A 19,985-nucleotide genomic window follows, 5' to 3' on the forward strand; every position below is an offset into this window, starting at 1 on the left:
TAGTAACAGAATGAATCAAATGATTACACCATAAAAAAAAAAAAAGCAAACTCCCAAATTCTAGCATTGTCCAGCTCAGAGGAAAAAATACCGTAAGCAGCCAGAAAGAAATTAAGTACCAAGTAAATAAGTACCCGTAAGTTACCAAGGAATTATATTCAAGATCTTATAAGACTATGATGCAACTCTGATAAAGAAAAATAAAATCTTATAATATAATATTCCAAAAGGTAAAAGAAAAAGACTTAAAATCAAGAATAACTTATAGAGGGCACTGAGAAAGAGGGACTGAGTGTGGGACTACTTCAGACTTAAAGGAAAAAGAATCAGCATTGAAGTGGGATCAGTCCTGTCCCCTAAGAAACTGCTTAATACCAGAAATAGTGAAAAATAAATTCACCAATGTGAGAGAAGTCTACAACAATTTTGAGGTCCAGCCCTATGAGTAAATGCATAATAAATGAGAAAGGAATTAAAAAGTTAAAACAGGGAATACAAAGAAAAACACTAAAAATTTATTTGAAATGTAGATCACAGGCAGATAAATCCAATAGGAAAGACAGTAAACTAGAAGGGAAGATAAGAAACAAAACTTCTAAAAATTGCAAATGTCTCAATAAATAATGCAAGAAAAGGAATATTAAATCAACACCTGATAAAACACAGAATCTTATGGACTCCCAAATGAATATGAAACTGAAGCAAGATATTCCAGAATGGTTTGAGAGAAAAAATAACCATGAAAGAATAATGTAGACAGAAGCAAATAGCAAAATGTTTGATCTCTCTACAAAATAATAATTAGCAGAATAGACAAACATGAATCCACCATGTCAAGTCTCTACAAAGAAGCAAAGGAGAGAACAACAGAAACGGAATATAAATAAGTGAAGGACCATCTAGAAGAAGAGAAATTAACATAAATAATATTATAAAAACACATGATCTCTTTACAAGCTAAACACAGTCATCTCAAAGAAAAAAATAAACAGAGCAACTTAAGGATCATAGACCTCCTAAAAGAACATTAAAAATTAAAAAAAAAACTTTAATACTATAATATAAGAAACAATGGGGCAGCTAGGTGGCACAATGAATACAGTGTTAGAACTGAAGTCATAAAGATTCATCTTTCCAAGTTCAAGTTTGGCCTTAGAGACTTACTAGGTGTGTGACCCTGGGCAAGTCACTTAAACCAGTTTGCTTCATTTTCCTCATCAGTAAAATAAGCTAGAGAAGAAAATGGTAAACCACTCCAGTATCTTTGCCAAGAAAACCCCAAATGGGGTTGTGAAGAGTTGGACATGAATGAAAATGTCTCAACAACCACCACAACAAGAAATAATCCACAAAAATTTCCCAGAATTTCCCAACACAAAAAATAAATATCAAAAGAATCTACTGATTGTCTTGGGGGTGGGGGGGCAGGGTCCTCCTATACTTCAAACTCCAAGACAGATGAGATTTAATAATTTTAATGACAAAAAAAAATTTTGCAGGCAACCAGGAGTAAGGTTAATACATTTAAAGAAAAGGATTGAAAGACTATTCTGCAACACCAGAAATCATAGAAAGGCATGAAATAAAATGCTCTGAAAATCAAAAGAAGCCCAAGATGCAATCCAAAAGGATATACTCTATAAAACTGAATGTAATCATTACTGAAAAACAAGAAAAATAAGTATTCTTGAAAAAAATCATGAGCAAATTATTAAACTTACAAACAATAGGAAAAAAAAAGTAAAAATAATCCACAACTATACAAGGAAATCACAAGTAATAAAAGAAATTACTCCTATCTTTGCAAACTACTAAAAGAAAAAATAAAAAGAGAAAATATCTCCGGATTTTGGATCAATAACAACAATATCAAAGGCACCATTATGAGATTTCTTTATAAAGAGATAAAGAATTTAGAGAAATGATAATGTAGGAAACAACCTCAAACATCATGATTTAAACCTTGCAACTCTCCTTGTGGGTAAATCAATGTATTTTTGTAGGACTAAGCTGCATAATGGGAAGGTAAATAAAAAGAGAGGAGAGTTTGGGGACCAAGGAGAATGTATGACATTAAACAAGTCTAAGGACTAATTTTACTGATTTTTTTTTACTCTTCCTATTTTTCTTTTTCTTTTTCTTAAAGTATTACTTCTTATATAGAATGGCTCTCTGGGAGAGAAAGCAATGGGACACTTGAAAATATGTTGTGATGTGTGAAAATAAAAGAATTAAATTTAAAAAAATTTTCAAAGTAGTGATTACAATCATACTATCAGACAAAAAAAAAAGAGAAATTCACAATAGAGAGAAAAACAAGAAAATTGAAGTTTTCTAAAAAGGAACCAAAGATAACAAGTCAATATCGATATTACATTCATATGTTCCAAATGTGATAGTATTTAAATTTATAAAAGGAAAAATTAATTGAAATGTAAGATGTAGATGGGGCACAATAATAGTGTGTGGAGTGAAATTGGGGGGGCCTCATGCACCCCAAAATCACTCTAAGGATACAGACTTTTATAATAGTCCTGATGCAAGATTCTTCTCCTCCCCTCTGTCCAATCTCATGGGGGGTTAGGGGGGGTTGTGATGTTTACAGTCTTGAGCACATAATTTTCAACATTATGTACCCTTAAAGACCCCCATGATCCAGAAAAACCTGTGACTATCATGGGATTGCCAAGATGATAATGATTATATTCATAATGATACTTTTGAAACTCACTGGACTTTCCCTGCTCCAGGGTACAGATAGACTCTTCTCAAGGTTTTTTAAAATAGGTCAGGAAAACTAGAAGTGTTGTGGGGTGTTGGGGGGGCAGGCAGTTTGAGTCTACAGAGCAGTAACACTAAGGGGTCTTGAGAATTGGAGTTACAAGCCAATTACTACTCTGAGAATTCTACACTGAATCTCATCTCACACAATAGGAACTAATATCCATCATTCAAAGTTGGTCAAATCTAACAGAGAAATATAGAATATAGAATTGAACACATTGCTATAGGAATTACGGCTAAAAAACATGATATCTTCTAAATAAGATCATTAAGGATAACACGTGTCTCAGAATCACAGGGAGCTTTTACAAAAACTGAGCCCATATTAGGACACAGAGGTATAGCAAATACAATTTAAAAGGCAAAACAATACTTAACCTTTTGACAAGATTTAGTTCTAATATATTATTCCTAAGTTTTAGATTGAGAGTTGGGTCTGTCCTTCAAGCCTCTTTCCTCGTTGCTTTGCTCCTAATAGAGCTAAGAAATGCTTTTCACATCCCTACCCTAGAGAATCTTCAGAGTTGGGTTGACTGAAATTGAAGACTGTGGGCTCCATCTTGCCTGATAAACAAAATCTAGTTTAGGTCAAGTGTATCTGTGGACTGCTAGCAGTAGTCTTGCACTGGGATGAATGGCCAATTGCTCGTAACCAGGCATAATCTGATTTCTTCATCTAGGCATTGGAATCTGAGGACCAAGAATGTGATTCTCCATCATCAGGAAGGAGTAAGGGAGGGAATGTAAAAAAATTATTCCTTCTCCTCATTACATATTCATCATTAGAGATATATAGGGGAAGGCTTCCAAAATTATATTTAATGACTCAAGCTGCTGTGTTTCATTGTGATTGAAGGATCACACAGAGAGATCGTTGACTAATTAATTTATTGGTGATTGCAATCTGATCAACAAATTGATTTTCTTACCCAGAATCTAGTCTCTCAGAACTTTTGATCATCACCGTTTAAGGACTCAATTATGACAAAAATTAGTAATCACTTGAAGGAGTGTAAGAAAATATACTAAGCCAATGGAAGACGCAATCAAAATGGAATCCTACTCACTAGATGAAAGAAGTAAGTAAAACACTGAAACAATTCATAATTGTATGAAAGACAATGATGACAAAATGAGAGATCTTAAATCTTCAGAAAAGGAAGCATAACTTGGCATAAAATAGAGTTTCTAATCTCTTTCCTATTACAGATTCCTTCGGCAATAAGATGAAACCTACTGCCCCATTTTTAGGAAAATGTCATTAAATGCTAAATTAAAATACATAAGACTACAAAGGAAAGTTTTATGTTGAAATAGTTGTCAAAATATTTTTAAAAAACATGTTCATAAAATCCATAAGAGTTACAAAATTGTATACACCTTTTGTCTCAGCAACACCACTAATTTGTTTCCTAAAGTGTTCAGGGAAAAGGGAAAGAAACCCTATGTTCTAATATGTATCTATAATATTTATAGATATATGTAGCAGCTTTCTCTGTTGGCAAAGAACTAAAAACTGAAGGAATGCTCATCAACTGGAGAATGGCTAAACAAGTTGTGGCATATGATTGTGATGAAAATTATTGTGCTGTAAAAAATGACCAGCAGGTCAATTTTGGAGAAACATGGAAAGACCTATATGAAATTATGAAGAGTGAAATGAGCAGAACCAAAAGAACATTATATACAGCATCAGAAATATTGTTTGAAGAATAACTTCTGTATGTCCACCTCTAGATAAAGAACTGATAAATAGAAATAAGACATAGTTTTACATATATATCTTTTTGCCATATGTTTCCACCTTCTCTAATGGAGGGAGAGAAGAGGGAATTAAGAAGGCATATTTTAACATACAAAATAGATAAATTCAATTTTTTTTTTAAATGGAGACACCAAAGTGAGGAGGGAGGTGAACCTCCTGGTCTAGATGAATTTAGAATAGAATCATGATAGAATATCAGCAAATTAAACTAAGAAAACTAACTTCAGAAAACTTGCAAGGCCCAAAATAAATACACAAAAATCAACAATTTTTCTATATAATATCTATGAGAAAATAATATAATGGCATCTTCTATTCAAAAATGCATGAAGTATTTCTGAATCTACCAAAATACTCCCAGTATTTGAATAGTTTCAATTACAAAGTTCTTCTTAAAGAAATAAAGAACTTTAATAAATGGAGGAATATTCAGAATAATAAAATTTCAGTAATGCCTAAGTTAATTTACCATTTTTATGGTATACCAATCAAACCATCAAAGGACACTTTACAGAACACTATAAAATAATAATAAAATTCTTTTGGAGGAACAAAAAATATAGCATATTATGAGAAACAATTATAAAAGGTAGAAATGAAATATAAAAGTTAAAAGTATTTGTAGACTTTACACTATATTTATAAAGTAAGAGTGATGAAAACCATTTGGTTGTGATTAAGAAGATAAGATAAATGGAATGGACTAGAAAGAGGATAATTAAAAATCACAGAAATTAGGAAAGAACTCTTTTTTTTTATTTTAAAAAAAGCTCCTGAAAAGCAGTTTGGGAAGAATTTGGTTTAGATCAAAGACTTACACCATATTCCACAATAAACTGAATACGAGGCCCAAATATTAACTATCCTGGTATATTAAAAAATGAGGAGGGGGGAAGCAAATCAACGGGTAGGGGATACATTCCTAACCAAGAAAGGAATAGAGAGAATTGCAAAAGATAAAATAGACAATTTAGACTATATAAAATTGCTACTTTACAAATAAAATTAACACATGAAGAAGGAAGCAAATGAATTGGGGGGAGAGGAGAATCTTGTTATCAAATTTCAAAAATAAAGGTTTTGATAAAAAGAAATGGTCCATAAATGCCAACACATATTTATAACAGTGTTTTTTATAGTAGCAAAGAACTGGAAACAAAGTTGATACACATCAGTTGGGAAAAGGCTTACTCTACTGTAAGAAATAACAAAGAAGATTATGGAGAAAAATGGTAAAAACTTATGTGAACTGATAAAAAGCAAGTTAAACAGAGCCAGGAAAAGAGTATAAATGGAAAGAACAGAAACCACAAAACAAATGGAACTGAATTACAATTGCCCCAAAGAATAGATATGAAAAGGCATTTTCTTTCTCGTGCTTTGAAGAGGTTTGATCCACAAGTATAGAATACTACATATAATCCCAAATCTTACTGACACATTGATTTGTTTTACTCATTTTTTCCCCTCTTCTTCCTCTTTCCTTTTTTACTTTTTTAAAGAAGTCTTTGTTCTAATGAATGGCTCCTTGGGACAGGAAAGAGACAAGGATAGAAGGTGAAATCTCAGAGATTTTTCAACAAACAAAATAATCAATAAAACACTTTTAAAAAAGGAAATTAGTAGCTGCTCTGCTTTTAGATCATAGCAAGTCCTGGAAGAAGTCTGGATCATATACATCTCCCATCACTGAAATGTCATGCTTCTGAGCTAGGTTTGCAATCTATTTACCACACTCTTCATCTATTTTTTGTTTCTGTTCAGATGGCCTGTAGTATATACTAGTGATAATGTTGCTTCTATTTTGGCCTCTAATCAACATTACTCAAATAATGCAACAAGTTTCTCCCCTGTAGTGTTTTCTCACGTGAGTATGTCTTCTTCTTCTTTCTTTTTTTTTTTTAACCCTGTTACAAGGGAATCACTTTAAAAGACTGATCTATATTAATTTAAGGTCGCCAAGGAATTCAGCTATGTAATTCCTAAATGAAAAACTCAAGTCAGCAGTCAACCTTTTATGGAGTTTTATTACAATAGGAGGAAGAAAGGAATTAGAGATAGAGAGAGAGAAAAAGGGAGAGAAGGGAATAGGGCTTAAATACCCCTTCTGTTTAGGCTGGGCCAAAAGGCCCAAGCCCTTAGATAGCTGGGGCAAAGAAAGGAGATCAGTCCCTATTACTCACGTGACCAAAATGGAGAAACAGTCTCAGGGGCCCCCACCTTCAGCTTCCTTCAGAGCAAGCTTCTCAGAGTACACTGCCACCACTCCGACCAACTCCTCCAACCCACCTCGAGTCTTCAGACCCCCCTGATCTTTAAGGAACCCATCCAAGTTGCCTCCCCTCAGTTCTCACATCTACCAATCACTGTCCATCAATTTCCCTGTGCCAATGGAGGCTCTAGCTTAACCCAGGACCACCCAGAGGCTTTGCACATGTCTGTTGAAGGTCATATTTTCAAATGATTAAATCTTTGCTCCTTTGCTACAGCCCTTTCTAAATCCTGTTAACCTGAGTAGGGTAGAGATTGGAATAATTAAATTTTGATCTAGGCTGCAGCCCTTACTCAATCCTGTTAGGACTGAATAGGGTGGAGATTGATTCCAAGTATCTCCATTGTATCAATTCTAAAATCAATCATGACTCAAAGAACTTCCTGTTCTATGCTTAAGCATAGGTCAAAGTCCTTTCCATTGTTCAGCAAAAGGTTTCTGTCCTAAAGTAATCTTAAGAAGGGAAGAGAAGGAACCTCCCATGCCAATGGGGTTCCCATTCCAATAGACTATCAGTAAGAAATTTTCCAAGTATGAAATATCCCAATGGTGAAATTTCCAACATTTATAAGTCTAAGGAATTTTGAGGTTTACAACCCTCACCTTCCGTCTTGGAGTCAATACTGTGTATTGGCTCCAAGGCAGAAGAGTGGTCAGGGCTAGGCCATGGGGGTCAAGTGACTTGTCCAGGATCACACAGCTGGGAAGTGTCTGGGGCCAGACTTGAACCCAGGACCTCCCGTCTCTAGGCCTGGCTGTCCATCCACTGAGCTACCCAGCTGCCCCCAAGTATGTCTTCTTAACAAAGAATGCTACCTTGTTTAACCTGTCACATGTAGATATTGACATCTATTTATTAATATGGATGTCATTCAGTTCTTCCAATAACGATGCAAAGATTTCACACAGGGTACATATTATGCGCATTTCCAGGCAGTCTACCATGATTCTGAGTGCATTCTGTCCCCTATGTCTATGAATACGCCGGCAGCACTGCAGAAGCAGAAGGGGCCCACCAAGCGCCGAGAACCATTTTGCATTTTTCCTTTTTTCATAGGTTGCTACGGCCACATAATTCCTCCCATCGTGGCCAACATTTGCTGAGAGGCCACTTCATGGTTGTGTAACAGATCCCGATTATCCCTGGGATTCGGCTCAAAGCCTTTCTAGCTTGTCAGAGCCTGCCAATGCTGACTCCTCACCAAAACTGCCTTCAAGAATACAGGAAGACCTCCTCAACAAGAGGAAGCAGCAGATGTTGGTGTTGTGGGAATTTTCTGTAATGTTCTGGGTTATTTCCAGTATCCGGTCCTGGATCAAGGACTCTCTGTTCAATGTTGTATCTCCTTTGTTCTGAGGAATTCCAAGAAATTAGTGAGCAAGGGAGACAAGGATTCTCTTCCTACCTACGTGACCCCCGTCACCTCTGGCCGTCGGGGAGTGGTTTAGAGAGTTTGAGAGACCACCTCCTCATTAGCTCTTTACTAATTAGAAATGTCTTGGAATGTTCAAGAGAGAGTCTGAATAAAGAGCTCTCAAAACTACATTTGTAGATCTGCCTAAGTAACCTTTGAGCTCTTTCGGTTATTGAGGGGACTTCTACAGGCGATATGCTGGCTTGGTCAGCAAATGGATTGCTCACAGTTCACTGGTGTGCTAATTGCGCATTAGGAATGCGCTGCTCCAATTAAGGTCAGAACTGATCAATTCTGGATAATCACAAAAAGTTGTGGAGAGATCAAAGAGATTAAGTGACTTGCCCGTGTGAACCCGAGTCCTGACTCCAAGTCCATCACTTTGTCTAATATAATATCTCTCCCCTATACGTGTAGACCAGCATTATTTCTGGGAAGGCTGGTAGAATATCAGCCGAGTTAAAAGACATCTACTGATTCTTTTTAAGTATAAATCAACATCTGTAGATTAACTGAGTCAATACAGAGTTATGAAGGACAAAGTTATACCAATTGTATAAAGTACTAATTTTAGGAACTGCTGCTACTAAAATTTTTGGCTAGTTAAAAATATCAACTTGTATAACTTGTTTTGCCTATCTTTAAGTCCAATACAAACATCTCATTATATAATTAAAATAGGCTATCATATACCTTTATAAGACACCAGATCACTCACCCTGAGAAGTAGTTGGAGGACAAATTCAGGCCCAAATTTTTAAATATCTAAAAATATAACAATAAAATAGAAATTGAATTTAAGATGGATTTACCTTTCCTCATTGAAGCGTCGACCAATCTTGACCTTAACCTTGTCCTGAGGAAGGCAGGCAGCAAGCAGAGGTACTGTCCGCAATACTTTGTTTTCCTTTAATTAAAAGGCCAAATCAATTTTACATGGATAAGCATACTTTTCTAAATTATTAACATATTTATAACTTTTTTCCTAAAAAGCTATCATATTAAAAAATCAATCAAAAGCATTTAATATATGCCTACAATGAGCCAGGCACGGTGCTTAATATCTGAGGTAACCAAAAAAAAAAACCAGAATGAAACAATCTCTTCTCTTATGGATTTTACATTCTATATGGGGGGAAAACAAGTACATATATAATTGTATCAAATAACCATAAAGAGAATAAATAAATGGTAACTAAAAGAGTTCACTAGCAACGGAGTGAACCAAGGAAGGCTTTATGCAGAAGGTGGCATTTGAGCTGCATCTTGAAAGAAGAACAGAATCTATGATACGAGAATGAGGCAAACTGCAGGTAGAGAGATGCCCGACACAAAGAGACAGAGTGCTTTAAGGCCAGACATCAGTGTAGGAAAGAGAATAATATATATAACGAAGACAGAAAGAGCAGTTGGCTCCAGGCTACAATAGACTTTAAAAGCTAAACAGAGAATTTTCTCTTTTCCACGTGCTAACAGGTCGGAGGGTTGTAATGAGAAAGAGAAAAGAAAACCAATCTGGCTGAGCAGAGTGGTGCATTCCTGCTACCGGGAAAGCTGAGGTGGGCTTGTAAAGGGCTGAGGAGTGAGTGAGTGAAAAGGAAAGTGGAAGTATCTCATGTAGAGAGCTCTTCATTAAAATTTGGTTGTATAAGGGAGAGATATAAAGGAATAGCTTTAGGGGACAATAATAAAAGTGTTAGTAAGGTTTAGAGAGGATTGGGCACATCTGAATGACTATTGTCTTTGTGCATTATCATCTATTGATGTACCCTCCTGTGGCTTTGGAGTCCAAAGGCTGAGGCTCAGTTTGTGGCACACGGGGCCTGGGACGCCCATTGTTACGGGAGGTGCGGTTGTGGCCTGGTGTCGGCGTTCACGCGCAGCGGCAAGACGTCGACGTCGCTCATCTTCGAAGGTGGCGGCGGCCTGGTGAATGGGGGCTCGCCAGCTGCTTCTGTCATAGGCAGCGAGTTCTAGTGGCTTTGGTGTCATGCCAGCCCACTTCAAGTTGGACTTTAGCTGATCCTTGAATCTTCTCTTTGGTCGGCCTTGTTTCCTGAGTCCAGCTGACAGCTCACCGTAGAATACCTGTCTTGGTATTCGCTGTGGGTACATGCGGATGACGTGTCCAGACCATCGTAGCTGGGCTTTGAGGACCAGGACTTCAATGCTGGTGGAGTTGGCTCTGTCGAGGACTTCCTGGTGGGTGATTCGGTCCTGCCATCGGATCATGATTGACCGGAGAGAGCGTTGGTGGAATTGCTCCGGCTGTTTCATGTGCTTCCGGCACAGTGTCCATGTCTCACACCGTACAGGAGCGAGCTGAGGACCCTGCGTTGTACACTTTGAGCTTCGTCGCAGTGCTTACACCTCTGTGTTGGAGGACTTTGGAGCGCAGCCGCCCCAGTGCCTGGCTGGCCTTTTGGATCCTGGCATTGATCTCATGGTCTAGGGACCCGTCGTTGGCGATGGTGCTGCCCAGGTACTTGAAGGTGTTGATGTTAGAAAGCTGCGTGCCGTCGATTGTAATGCACGGCTGGTTCGTTGGCCTCCCTGGTGCAGGTTGGAACAGCCCCTCTGTTCTGCTGAGGCTGATAGTCAGGCCAAACAGTTTTGTTGCGGTGGAGAACCTGTCCACAATGGTCTGGAGATGATGTTCTTGGTGGGCCATGAGAGCACAGTCATCTGCAAAGAGAGCTTCCAGGATGAGTCTCTCTGTTGTCTTTGTTTTTGCAGTCAGGCGGCGAAGGTCGAGTAGTGAGCCATCCAGCCGGTATTTGATGTAGACGCCCAGGTCTAGAAGTCATTAGTGAAGGAATTACTGTAGATTTGAGAGAGTAGAAATCATTGAGGGAGAAATCTGCAGAAGGGGACAGTAGGGGATAAGATCCCCTAGCCAAGGTCAGTGCCTTTGTGTTTGTCTCAAGGGGAAGGACTACCTCATAGTAAGGGAAAAGAAGAGAGTGAAAATGATGTTCAGCAGCTTCGAGCTGAAGAAAAAGAGGAAAGAGAGGATATGTTGAATGGTCTCATTGTTCTTAATAAAGTATCTCCAGGTGAGTGACTGGAGAGGAATGATGTGGAAGATGTGAAAGAAGAAACTTAACCATCATTTAAAAAACCTAATGAAAAATTTTATTTCCTTTTTAAAGAGGAAAAACGTACTTATCTACTTGGAACAGGTAGAATCAATTCGTCAGTTTAAGATTCAGATACAGATTAGGTTTTTAAGCTATCAAAACAATATTTCTCTTCATTTATAAAAAAGCTCAAAATTCTCACCAGTGACATGTATTCAAAAATCAACTGAAGTTCCGATGACCACAACTTTAGGTTATCAAATGGTTCTTAACCCAAGAGCATCATTACTACACTACATATCATCTTTAAAATGCTAACAAATGAGAAAAAACCAAACACTATAAATAGAAAAACAATTTTCCCCAAAAAGAAAACATCATCTTAGTGTCAAAAGTGCTAATAAACTAATATCCACCTGTACAATACTGTTTTCCCTACCTTTTTAAAAATATAATTATTTTTTTTCCATTACTTCCTTACTTACCTCTGCTGGATGCTGGATTATATAGAGGTTTGTAGAAATATTTAGACGATGTGCTGGCAGAAATGGACATAAACAGACCTTCTGGGGACGGCTGCAGAATTATGAGGAAAAAAAAGAAAGTCTGTCAAAAATTAAGAAAATGTAATGTTATTTTAATGAAATCAAATAGTTACAGAATCCTAATTGGCAAATATAGGGCTATTATTTAATTCAGGGAATACTGAGTTATATTCCTTTGTAAAGATTTCATAAAGCAAATTGGAATTTTCATTTTGAAAAAATTTAGATCTTCCATTTTACTTTTTGGTTGAAAAATATTTTATTGATGTTTTCTGTTTCTGTATCAATCATTTCTGACTATACGTCACAGGTACCCAATCACCACCTGGAACTTGTAAAAAAGGAACACAGTTCATCAAAACCAATCTGTCTAACAATCACAAGTCAACCTTCATAGATCTCTGCCAAAAACAAGGAGATATGTTCACTTGTACATATATAATTTCTCAGTTACTCAAGAGTTTAACTTTGTTTTAGTAATTTTTTCATCTATCCTGTTATATGTATTATATTTAATGCCTTGCTTATTTCAATGTATTTCAGCTTATATATCTATATTTTTATTTTTTATCTGTTACTATATTTATTTTATCTATGTTACTATATTTTTCTGAATTCTTTCTGTTCATCATTTATTACTGAACAATGACATTCTATTACAATTATACACCACAATTTGTTTCCCAAATTAATATCCACTTTGCAAATCACAAAATATATTTTTGTATATTTGGTTGATGAGACCCCCAAGCAAAGATCCAAAGACCCTTGGGCCCAGAGAGCAGAAGATCCCCTGCCACATTCCCCCATCCTTCTCTCCTCTATTTAGGACACGTTTGTATTCCAGATCCTTAGAAACCCCTGAAGGCATCTATATCCCAGGCAAACTTTTGTGTATGCATCATGTATCCCAGGGAAACTCTTATGTATGTATCATGTAACCTATGGACACCCCCTCATTCTCCAATCCCTGACCTGGTACCATATAATTATTGCCCGTTACCATGTGTATGGGAAAGTTTGGGTAGCAACCCTAGTCTAATTCTCTACCCCTATAAAAATGCTGACTACTTCTAATAAAGTGCCTTGCTTGCAAATCCACAAACCCGGTCCTCCTGATCCTTCTCATTCTTCTCACTGCCTCCTTGTGGAGGCATTATATTATAATTTTAATATTATATTATTAATATTAATATAACTACATAGAGTTATAATATAATATAAATATAATAATAAAATGATATATAAATATTAATGTTAATATAATAATATAACATATTATAATCAGCAGGACACTGGCTGGCCAAGTCCCTGTCGCTTACATTTGGTATGATATTTAATACTATATATATATATATATATATATATATATATATATATATATATACTTGGGGTTGGCAAAATGATTTACAATATTATCTCATAATTCTCTTTCACAGATAAGGAAACTGAGGCAAGCAAAGATTAAGTGACTTACCTAGGGCATACAACTATTAAGAGTCTAAGATAGGATTTGAACTCAGGTCTTCCTGACTCCAAGTCCAGTGTTCACCTGTACTACCTAGCTATGATATGGTGACATTTGTGCTTTAGTAGTTAATTCATCAGTTCTGTAGGATGTATTAGAGAGAGGAAAGGAAAGAACAGGAAGGCCAATTAATTACCAATTATAACAGCCTTAGTCAGTGATGGCTAACCTTTTAGAGAGGGACTGCTGGGCCCCAGCCCTATCCCAACCCTCAGACCAAGTGCTGTGCTGACCCCTCCCCCCAACCCTGTGCCACGCCCTTCCACCCCCACATGCTGGGTACACTTCCACCCCACTCTTCCTCCATACAGGGGAGGAAGAAAGCACTCCCAGTGGGCTGCTGGACAGAGGGTGGGTGAAGTGAGGAATGTCCTGAGTGAATGTAGAGAGGGGAAGGGGAGTGGCCTGAACACTGATCCCCTCCAGCTCTTCTGCCTGTGAGCCACTCCCCTCCCCCCCTGGGCATTCCCATTGGCTACTGGACAGAGGGTGGGAATGTGAAAAGATGTTCGGCACAGTGGAGAGGGGAGGGGCACAGTTCTGCCGGAGTCCCTCAGCTTTCTAGCAACAAACTGGTGGGAGGGAGGGAGGGGCTCACAGAGAGGACCTCCGTCGGCATGCGTGCCCTAGGTCTCGGTGGTGATGTTTGTTTGAATGGAGAGAAGGAAGCAGATATGAAGGATGTTTTGGAGGAATAATTCACAAAGGACAACCCGGCCACCCAATGCAGCCGAGGAAGTCTCCAGGTGTAACGACGTGCCACTGGACCCAGGCTAAGCGCCCAGAGAGGGGGACTGTCTCTGTGCATCGACTCTTCCACTTCAATCTCCTTCACGCCCAAGTGTCTTGGTGCACTCATCTATCATAGATGAAGGCGCACAAAGACGATCGTCATCCTCGGTCACCGAGAGACCACGACTACTACTACTACTATATATTTGGTATCTATATTTTTTTTTTTCATAAGAGACTTTTGTAGTTTCTATGGTCTTTATAAATAACATGGCTTTTATAAAAAATACTGGACTCTTTTAAGGCCACTATCTGGAAGAACATATGAGCGATATCTTAAAATGTTATATAAATAATGCATTTTACTCTTGTGTGACATATTCAGAGTTATGAGACATATCAGGCTCTCTATTACCTATAAAATTTCAATCAAAGAATATGTTCTATATGTATGTAATTACGTTTGTATGCATACATTCTCTTCTAAAGGTCTACTGTAAGAACTCATCCTGGTGAAAAAATCACTTCGGTTTCACAAAAGCCATGTGAGTAGAATACACGTTCTACCAACATAGAACATCTTTGGGTCTGGGGATGGACTCACTTATCTATTTTTGAAGCCCAGCACATAAAGCATCCTCTTCAAGTTGAATTTTTCAGCAACAACTCTAGAAGATTATTATCTAAGAAACAGAGAGGTTGGGATCTGCATTGTATTGCGGTAACAATGTCAATGACATTAAAATGTATTGAAGATGGAGTTACAATTGTCACACAAGTCAATTTTATTGAACAACCATCACACTCCCTCCACAAAAGGCTTATGCTGTGTAAAGGATAATTTTAGCGTTGTGACCTAAATTATATTAATTATTGGCCACCATGGATATCCCAAATAACAAAAAAAAAATTTACCCAAGTCAGTCTGGAAATTTATGGTGATTTAATTAATATAGTGGAAAGAAATTTAAGAAGAAGGGAGAAGGAAAAGAGTGTAGGATTTCTTCTGCATGGCTTGTGCCAGGCAGGAAGATTAGAGGCTCCAAGAGGTAAGGTTTTGGAGAGAAAAAGAGGAAGGAATCAGCCTGAACTCCAAGAGGACTCAGCCAAGATGCCTGAACCTGAATTAGCTCAAGGGAAAACTCACCACCAAAACCCAGACAAATAGCTGCCACCACGCCAAGATGTCAGAACACTTAGCACACTGCCAGCCAGAGACGCCTCTCCAGGAAAAGAGGCCAAAGAGAGGAAGTGACATGCTGACATGCCCTATACAGAAAGTTTTATGTCACTTTCCTGCGTCTCATCTGTACCAATGTTATCTTAGCTTGACTTAGGACAGCCCAGGGGACTGTCTGCTGTTTCTGCATGTCTGTTGAAGGCCATTTTCTCAGATACTTAATCCCTGAGTATGGTGCAGACATTCCTGACCTTGTTAAACTAAGTAGGGTGGAGAAATGTAGAGTTCCCAAGACTTGATTCTGTTAGACCAAGTATCTCCATTGGTTACTAATCAGGAAATAGCTAAATCAGATCTTCTAAAGTATGGTCTGAGTAGGGTGGAATAGTTTTAAAATTCACAGTTGGTGGAGGATAAATTCTGGCATGTCCTTTCAAACTAGCAAGATTTTAAATAAAAACCAATAAACTACATCAGTCATCCAAGTATCAGCCTAGGAAAGTTCAGAGAGGTTCATTATCAGAGCTGGCCAATGAGTAATATTTTTTTCAAACATCAATTCATTAAATCACCTACTAAAAAGCAGAGAGGGATTTTCATAATAAGTATGAACAGATGGAATACTCACACTGATGAAATCATAGACACTTGATGTAAGAGTGCACCATGATTGCCTCAAAAAAAATACTTAATCCTAGTATTTACTGTAAATCTGAAGAAAAAAGCACTATGGAGAGTTAAAGGAGGGAGAAAGCTCACAAAACAGCACAAATTTCTTATTAATAACAAAAGCCTTTTTTCCTAATTTTTTTATTATTCCAAATACTAACAAAACCAAACAATACAAGCCATTTCCATATGCAAAGAAAAAATGGTACACAGATGAAATCACAAATCCCCTATATGTTTAACTTACTTTTCTTCATATCTACATGATAAATACCATATACAAGTGCCCTAGCCTCTCCCCTCCCTCCCTGTATCTCAAAAGATATCATCAGGGAGACCAACATGTTCATATAAATTAAATCTTTCATGTTTCACACCTTTCTGTTCACTTTCTGAGGGTAACATTCACAGTTATTCTTCCAGCATTAGTTCTGTGAGTGTTCGTCTGGTTCTACTCATTTCACTGTTCATTATCTCATGTATTTCTTTCCAAATTTTTTTTAAATCAGTTTGTTCATCATTTCTTATGTCACAGTAGTATTCCATCATAATTACAAACTACAATTTGTTCAGCCATTCCCCAACTGATGGGCATCCCCTCACTTTTCAATTCTTTGCCACCACAAAGAGAGCTGCTACAAATATTTTAGAATATATAGGTTCTTATCTTCTTTCCCTGAACTCCTTGGGAAACAGATCCAGCAATAGTACTGCTGGGTCTAAGAGCATACACAGTTTTATAACCTTCAGGGTATAATTCCAAATCGTTCTCCAAAATGGTTGGATCAGTTCACAGCTCTACCAACAGTATATTAGTGTCCCCGTTCTTCCACATCCCTCCAACATTTGTCACTCTGCCCTTTTGTCATTTTAGCCAGTTTGATGGATGTGAGGTATGTAATGATAATTGTAAAGTAGGTATAATTAGCTTAAGAATAGAGTGTAGTCAGATGTAAGGTTTATAAAAGTGATTGAGACTTCCTAGGGCTGCTTTAAGAATTACCATTGAACCCTGATGAGGTCAGAGGAAGAGAATTTTGCAGTGTGCCTTGAGCATGTCAGTTAGGTCAGAGACCCAGAAGTTGGTTGTTCCTGGCTTTCCTCTGATCAGTCTTGGAGAGTGTGTAGATGATTTGAAATATCTTGATTTGAAGAAGTTGGAAAGTTGTCACATCAGAGAGCAAGAAAGTTACTAAGCAGTTCTTTAGAACTCCTCTGGTGGCGCCAAAAGGCAGCTACTGAGAAAACAGCTTGTTACTCAGACTCACAGTTTGATCTTTGGCTGAAGAGAAAGGAAGTTTGGCAGATCTCTATAAACATTAAGTTCATAAATTTTTGGAAATGAGTTTAGTAAGTTAGAATTTATATTTTAGTTAGACAGTATAGCTTATGGAGGATTGCCATTTGGTGATCAAGAAGGCTTCCCTCGTGGGAAAGATTGAGTTGGAAATTTATATAGAATTTATTAGTTTATAGGAATATTTCTTATCAATATTTATTTTACTTTCCCTTTTATATAAATTTTAATAGTTATAATAGATTTTATATAACTGGCCTGACCAGGACCAGTAGTTTTCTTCAACTACTTGAGCAGCCATTTTTTCAATGGTCAAACTCAAGAGCCTGAACACATAAGTGACAACTACTGGTAATACCAATACCAATAACCAATAAGGACTTATACCCTTTTCAACAGGTGATATCTTAGAGTTGTTTTGGTTTGCATTTCTCTAATCAGTAGTGATCTTGCACATTTTCCCAAATACCCATGTATGGCATGGATATCTTAATCTGACAATTATCCGTTCATATCTTTTGCTCATTTATCATTTGGGTCATGGCTCTTGTTTTTATATATTTGACAGAGTTCACTATATATTTTATTTCATTTTTTGTTTATTTATTTTTAAACCCTTAACTTCCACCTTAGAATCAATATTATGTATTAGTTCCAAGGCAGAAGAGTGGTAAGGGCTAGGCAATGGGGGTCAAGTGACTTGCCCAGGGTCATACAGCTAGGAAGTGTCTGAGGCCAGATTTGAAGCCAGGACTTTCCCGTCTCTGGACCTAGCTCTCAATCCACTGAGCCACCCAGCTACCCCCTGGATCTATGGTTTTGTCAAATATCAAATTACTATAATCTTTTACTGCCATGTGTTGTATATTTGTTCTATTCCTCAGATCTATCTTTCTATTTCTTAGCCAGTATCAGATGGTTTTGATCATTACTGCTTTATAATACAATTTAAAATATGGTATTGCTAGACTTCTTTTATGGGTTTTTTCATTAATACTTTTTATATTCTTGATCATTTATTCTTCTATCATAACTTTAAAATATAATTTTAAAAAACAGAGCAACAATACATTAGTGAATTTGGGAATTATTTTCATTCTGAGTAACTATGATTTAATGACTATTTTATAATACTATCTAGTAGCAAAAATTCTGTCTAATGTGTACTTGATGTGAGTATGCACTTAAAATTATGAAAATTAGGTATAATTAAATGAATTTTGACATATACCTTCATTATTAAATATTATTAAAAATGAGGAATAGTATAGCTGGAATAATTTTCAATAACAGAGTAAGAAAAAATATTTAGCATAAACATTACAGATTGTTTATGTAAAAATCTATAGGATAATGCTACCGAGGTTTTAGAAAAATGGGTAAATCCATTCATTGTTGGTGGAATTACAAATCTGTGAAAATGTCTTTGGAGAAAAATTTAGCAGTGTACAATAGACAACTTGGTGATATAATCAATTGTTAGAGTGGTAGGCCTAAGGTCAAGAAAACTTCAGTCCAAATCCAACCTCAGACATTAATCATTTCTATGTGACCTACTTGCTTGTATCCTACCTTCCCACCTTCTTTTCTTGAACTCAAGAATTTAATTATTCTAAATATATCACAAAAGTATTATCAAAAACAACAACAACAAAAAAGCTAGCATGTAAAAAACTGGAAACTGCCTAAAGGTTCAACAATAATGGATAAAATAAACAATGGTACATCAATGTATTGTCACAATAAAAATCCATGATTAAGAGAAACTGAGGCACAGAGTTTGGACACAATTTATTAGCAAAGCTAGCAATTGCCAATAAATAAGATCTAAGACTCCTCAGAAGCCAGTTAAGATTGACAAGTATAAAAATGTAAAGAAATCTGGAAAGACCTCTGTGAAATCATGCAAAGTAAATAAAAGCATCATCAGAAGAACGAATTGCATGTTCATTCTAACTACCGGGAACCCGTTCTGATCTAGCATTTCATTGGTATTGGGAACTTGGGCTAAGGAAATTTCCTCTCCCAAAGCATATCTGCAATTGTCCTGGTGTTCAGAAAGGCTGAGAGCAGATGACAAGTAATAATCAATGATAAAACAGCTAACCGATACTATAGCTCTTTCTACATGCCAGACTCTGTGCTAAGTGCTGCACGCTTATTATCTATTAGATCCTCACAACAACCCCGTCTTGTGATCAGGATTCTGAAGACGTAGCACGACTGGAATCAGATAAAAATGCGCAGGGACTGTAATGTCGGCACACCGGCCTATAACCTGCAGAGGTTATTTCCCGGCTTTTTAAGTCAAACCCGTAATGCCACACCTATTCTCCAAGTCTTTCCACGACTGACAGGAACCCAGAAGTGGCGGCCATCCTTTCTTTCAGCAGCTGACCAGGGCCGCAGTCCATCTGGGTCAGTGGCCCCTCAAGGAGAGCTACATAGTCTCTTACTATTTTAGGACTTCTCATGTATGTCAATTCCCGACTAGCCATTTTGATTCTGTCCTTTTTTAGTCCAACAATCACACTCCCTGAGAGACAGAAGCAAGATAAGAATCTTTTATCATTCCTATCCCTCTCCCAAGCAGTGGTCTATTCCTTCTTTGACTCTCCTCTTTTCAGCACTATAGATTGGTTTTTTTAACTTGTTCATTGTAGTCACAGGTAAGGTTTATGCACATTACAAAAAAAAAAAGGAAGTCTGGGAGGGGCA

The 19,985-nt window shown here is 37.1% G+C and overlaps 1 protein-coding gene across 1 annotated transcript in view; it reads right to left on the bottom strand.

Annotated features, from left to right (window-relative positions):
- Positions 1-19,985, bottom strand: part of DTWD2 (DTW domain containing 2) — a 95,952-nt gene that overhangs the window by 58,265 nt on the left and 17,702 nt on the right. The window contains exons 2-3 of the mRNA XM_001378375.4: positions 11,802-11,892; positions 9,049-9,143 (exon numbers count right to left, since the gene is read on the bottom strand). Of these exons, the coding sequence (XP_001378412.1) occupies positions 9,049-9,143; positions 11,802-11,892 (186 nt within the window). The remainder of the gene's footprint in view (positions 1-9,048; positions 9,144-11,801; positions 11,893-19,985) is intronic.

The sequence above is a fragment of the Monodelphis domestica genome, chromosome 7, assembly GCF_027887165.1.
Source record: "Monodelphis domestica isolate mMonDom1 chromosome 7, mMonDom1.pri, whole genome shotgun sequence".
Taxonomy (NCBI): Eukaryota; Metazoa; Chordata; class Mammalia; order Didelphimorphia; family Didelphidae; genus Monodelphis; species Monodelphis domestica.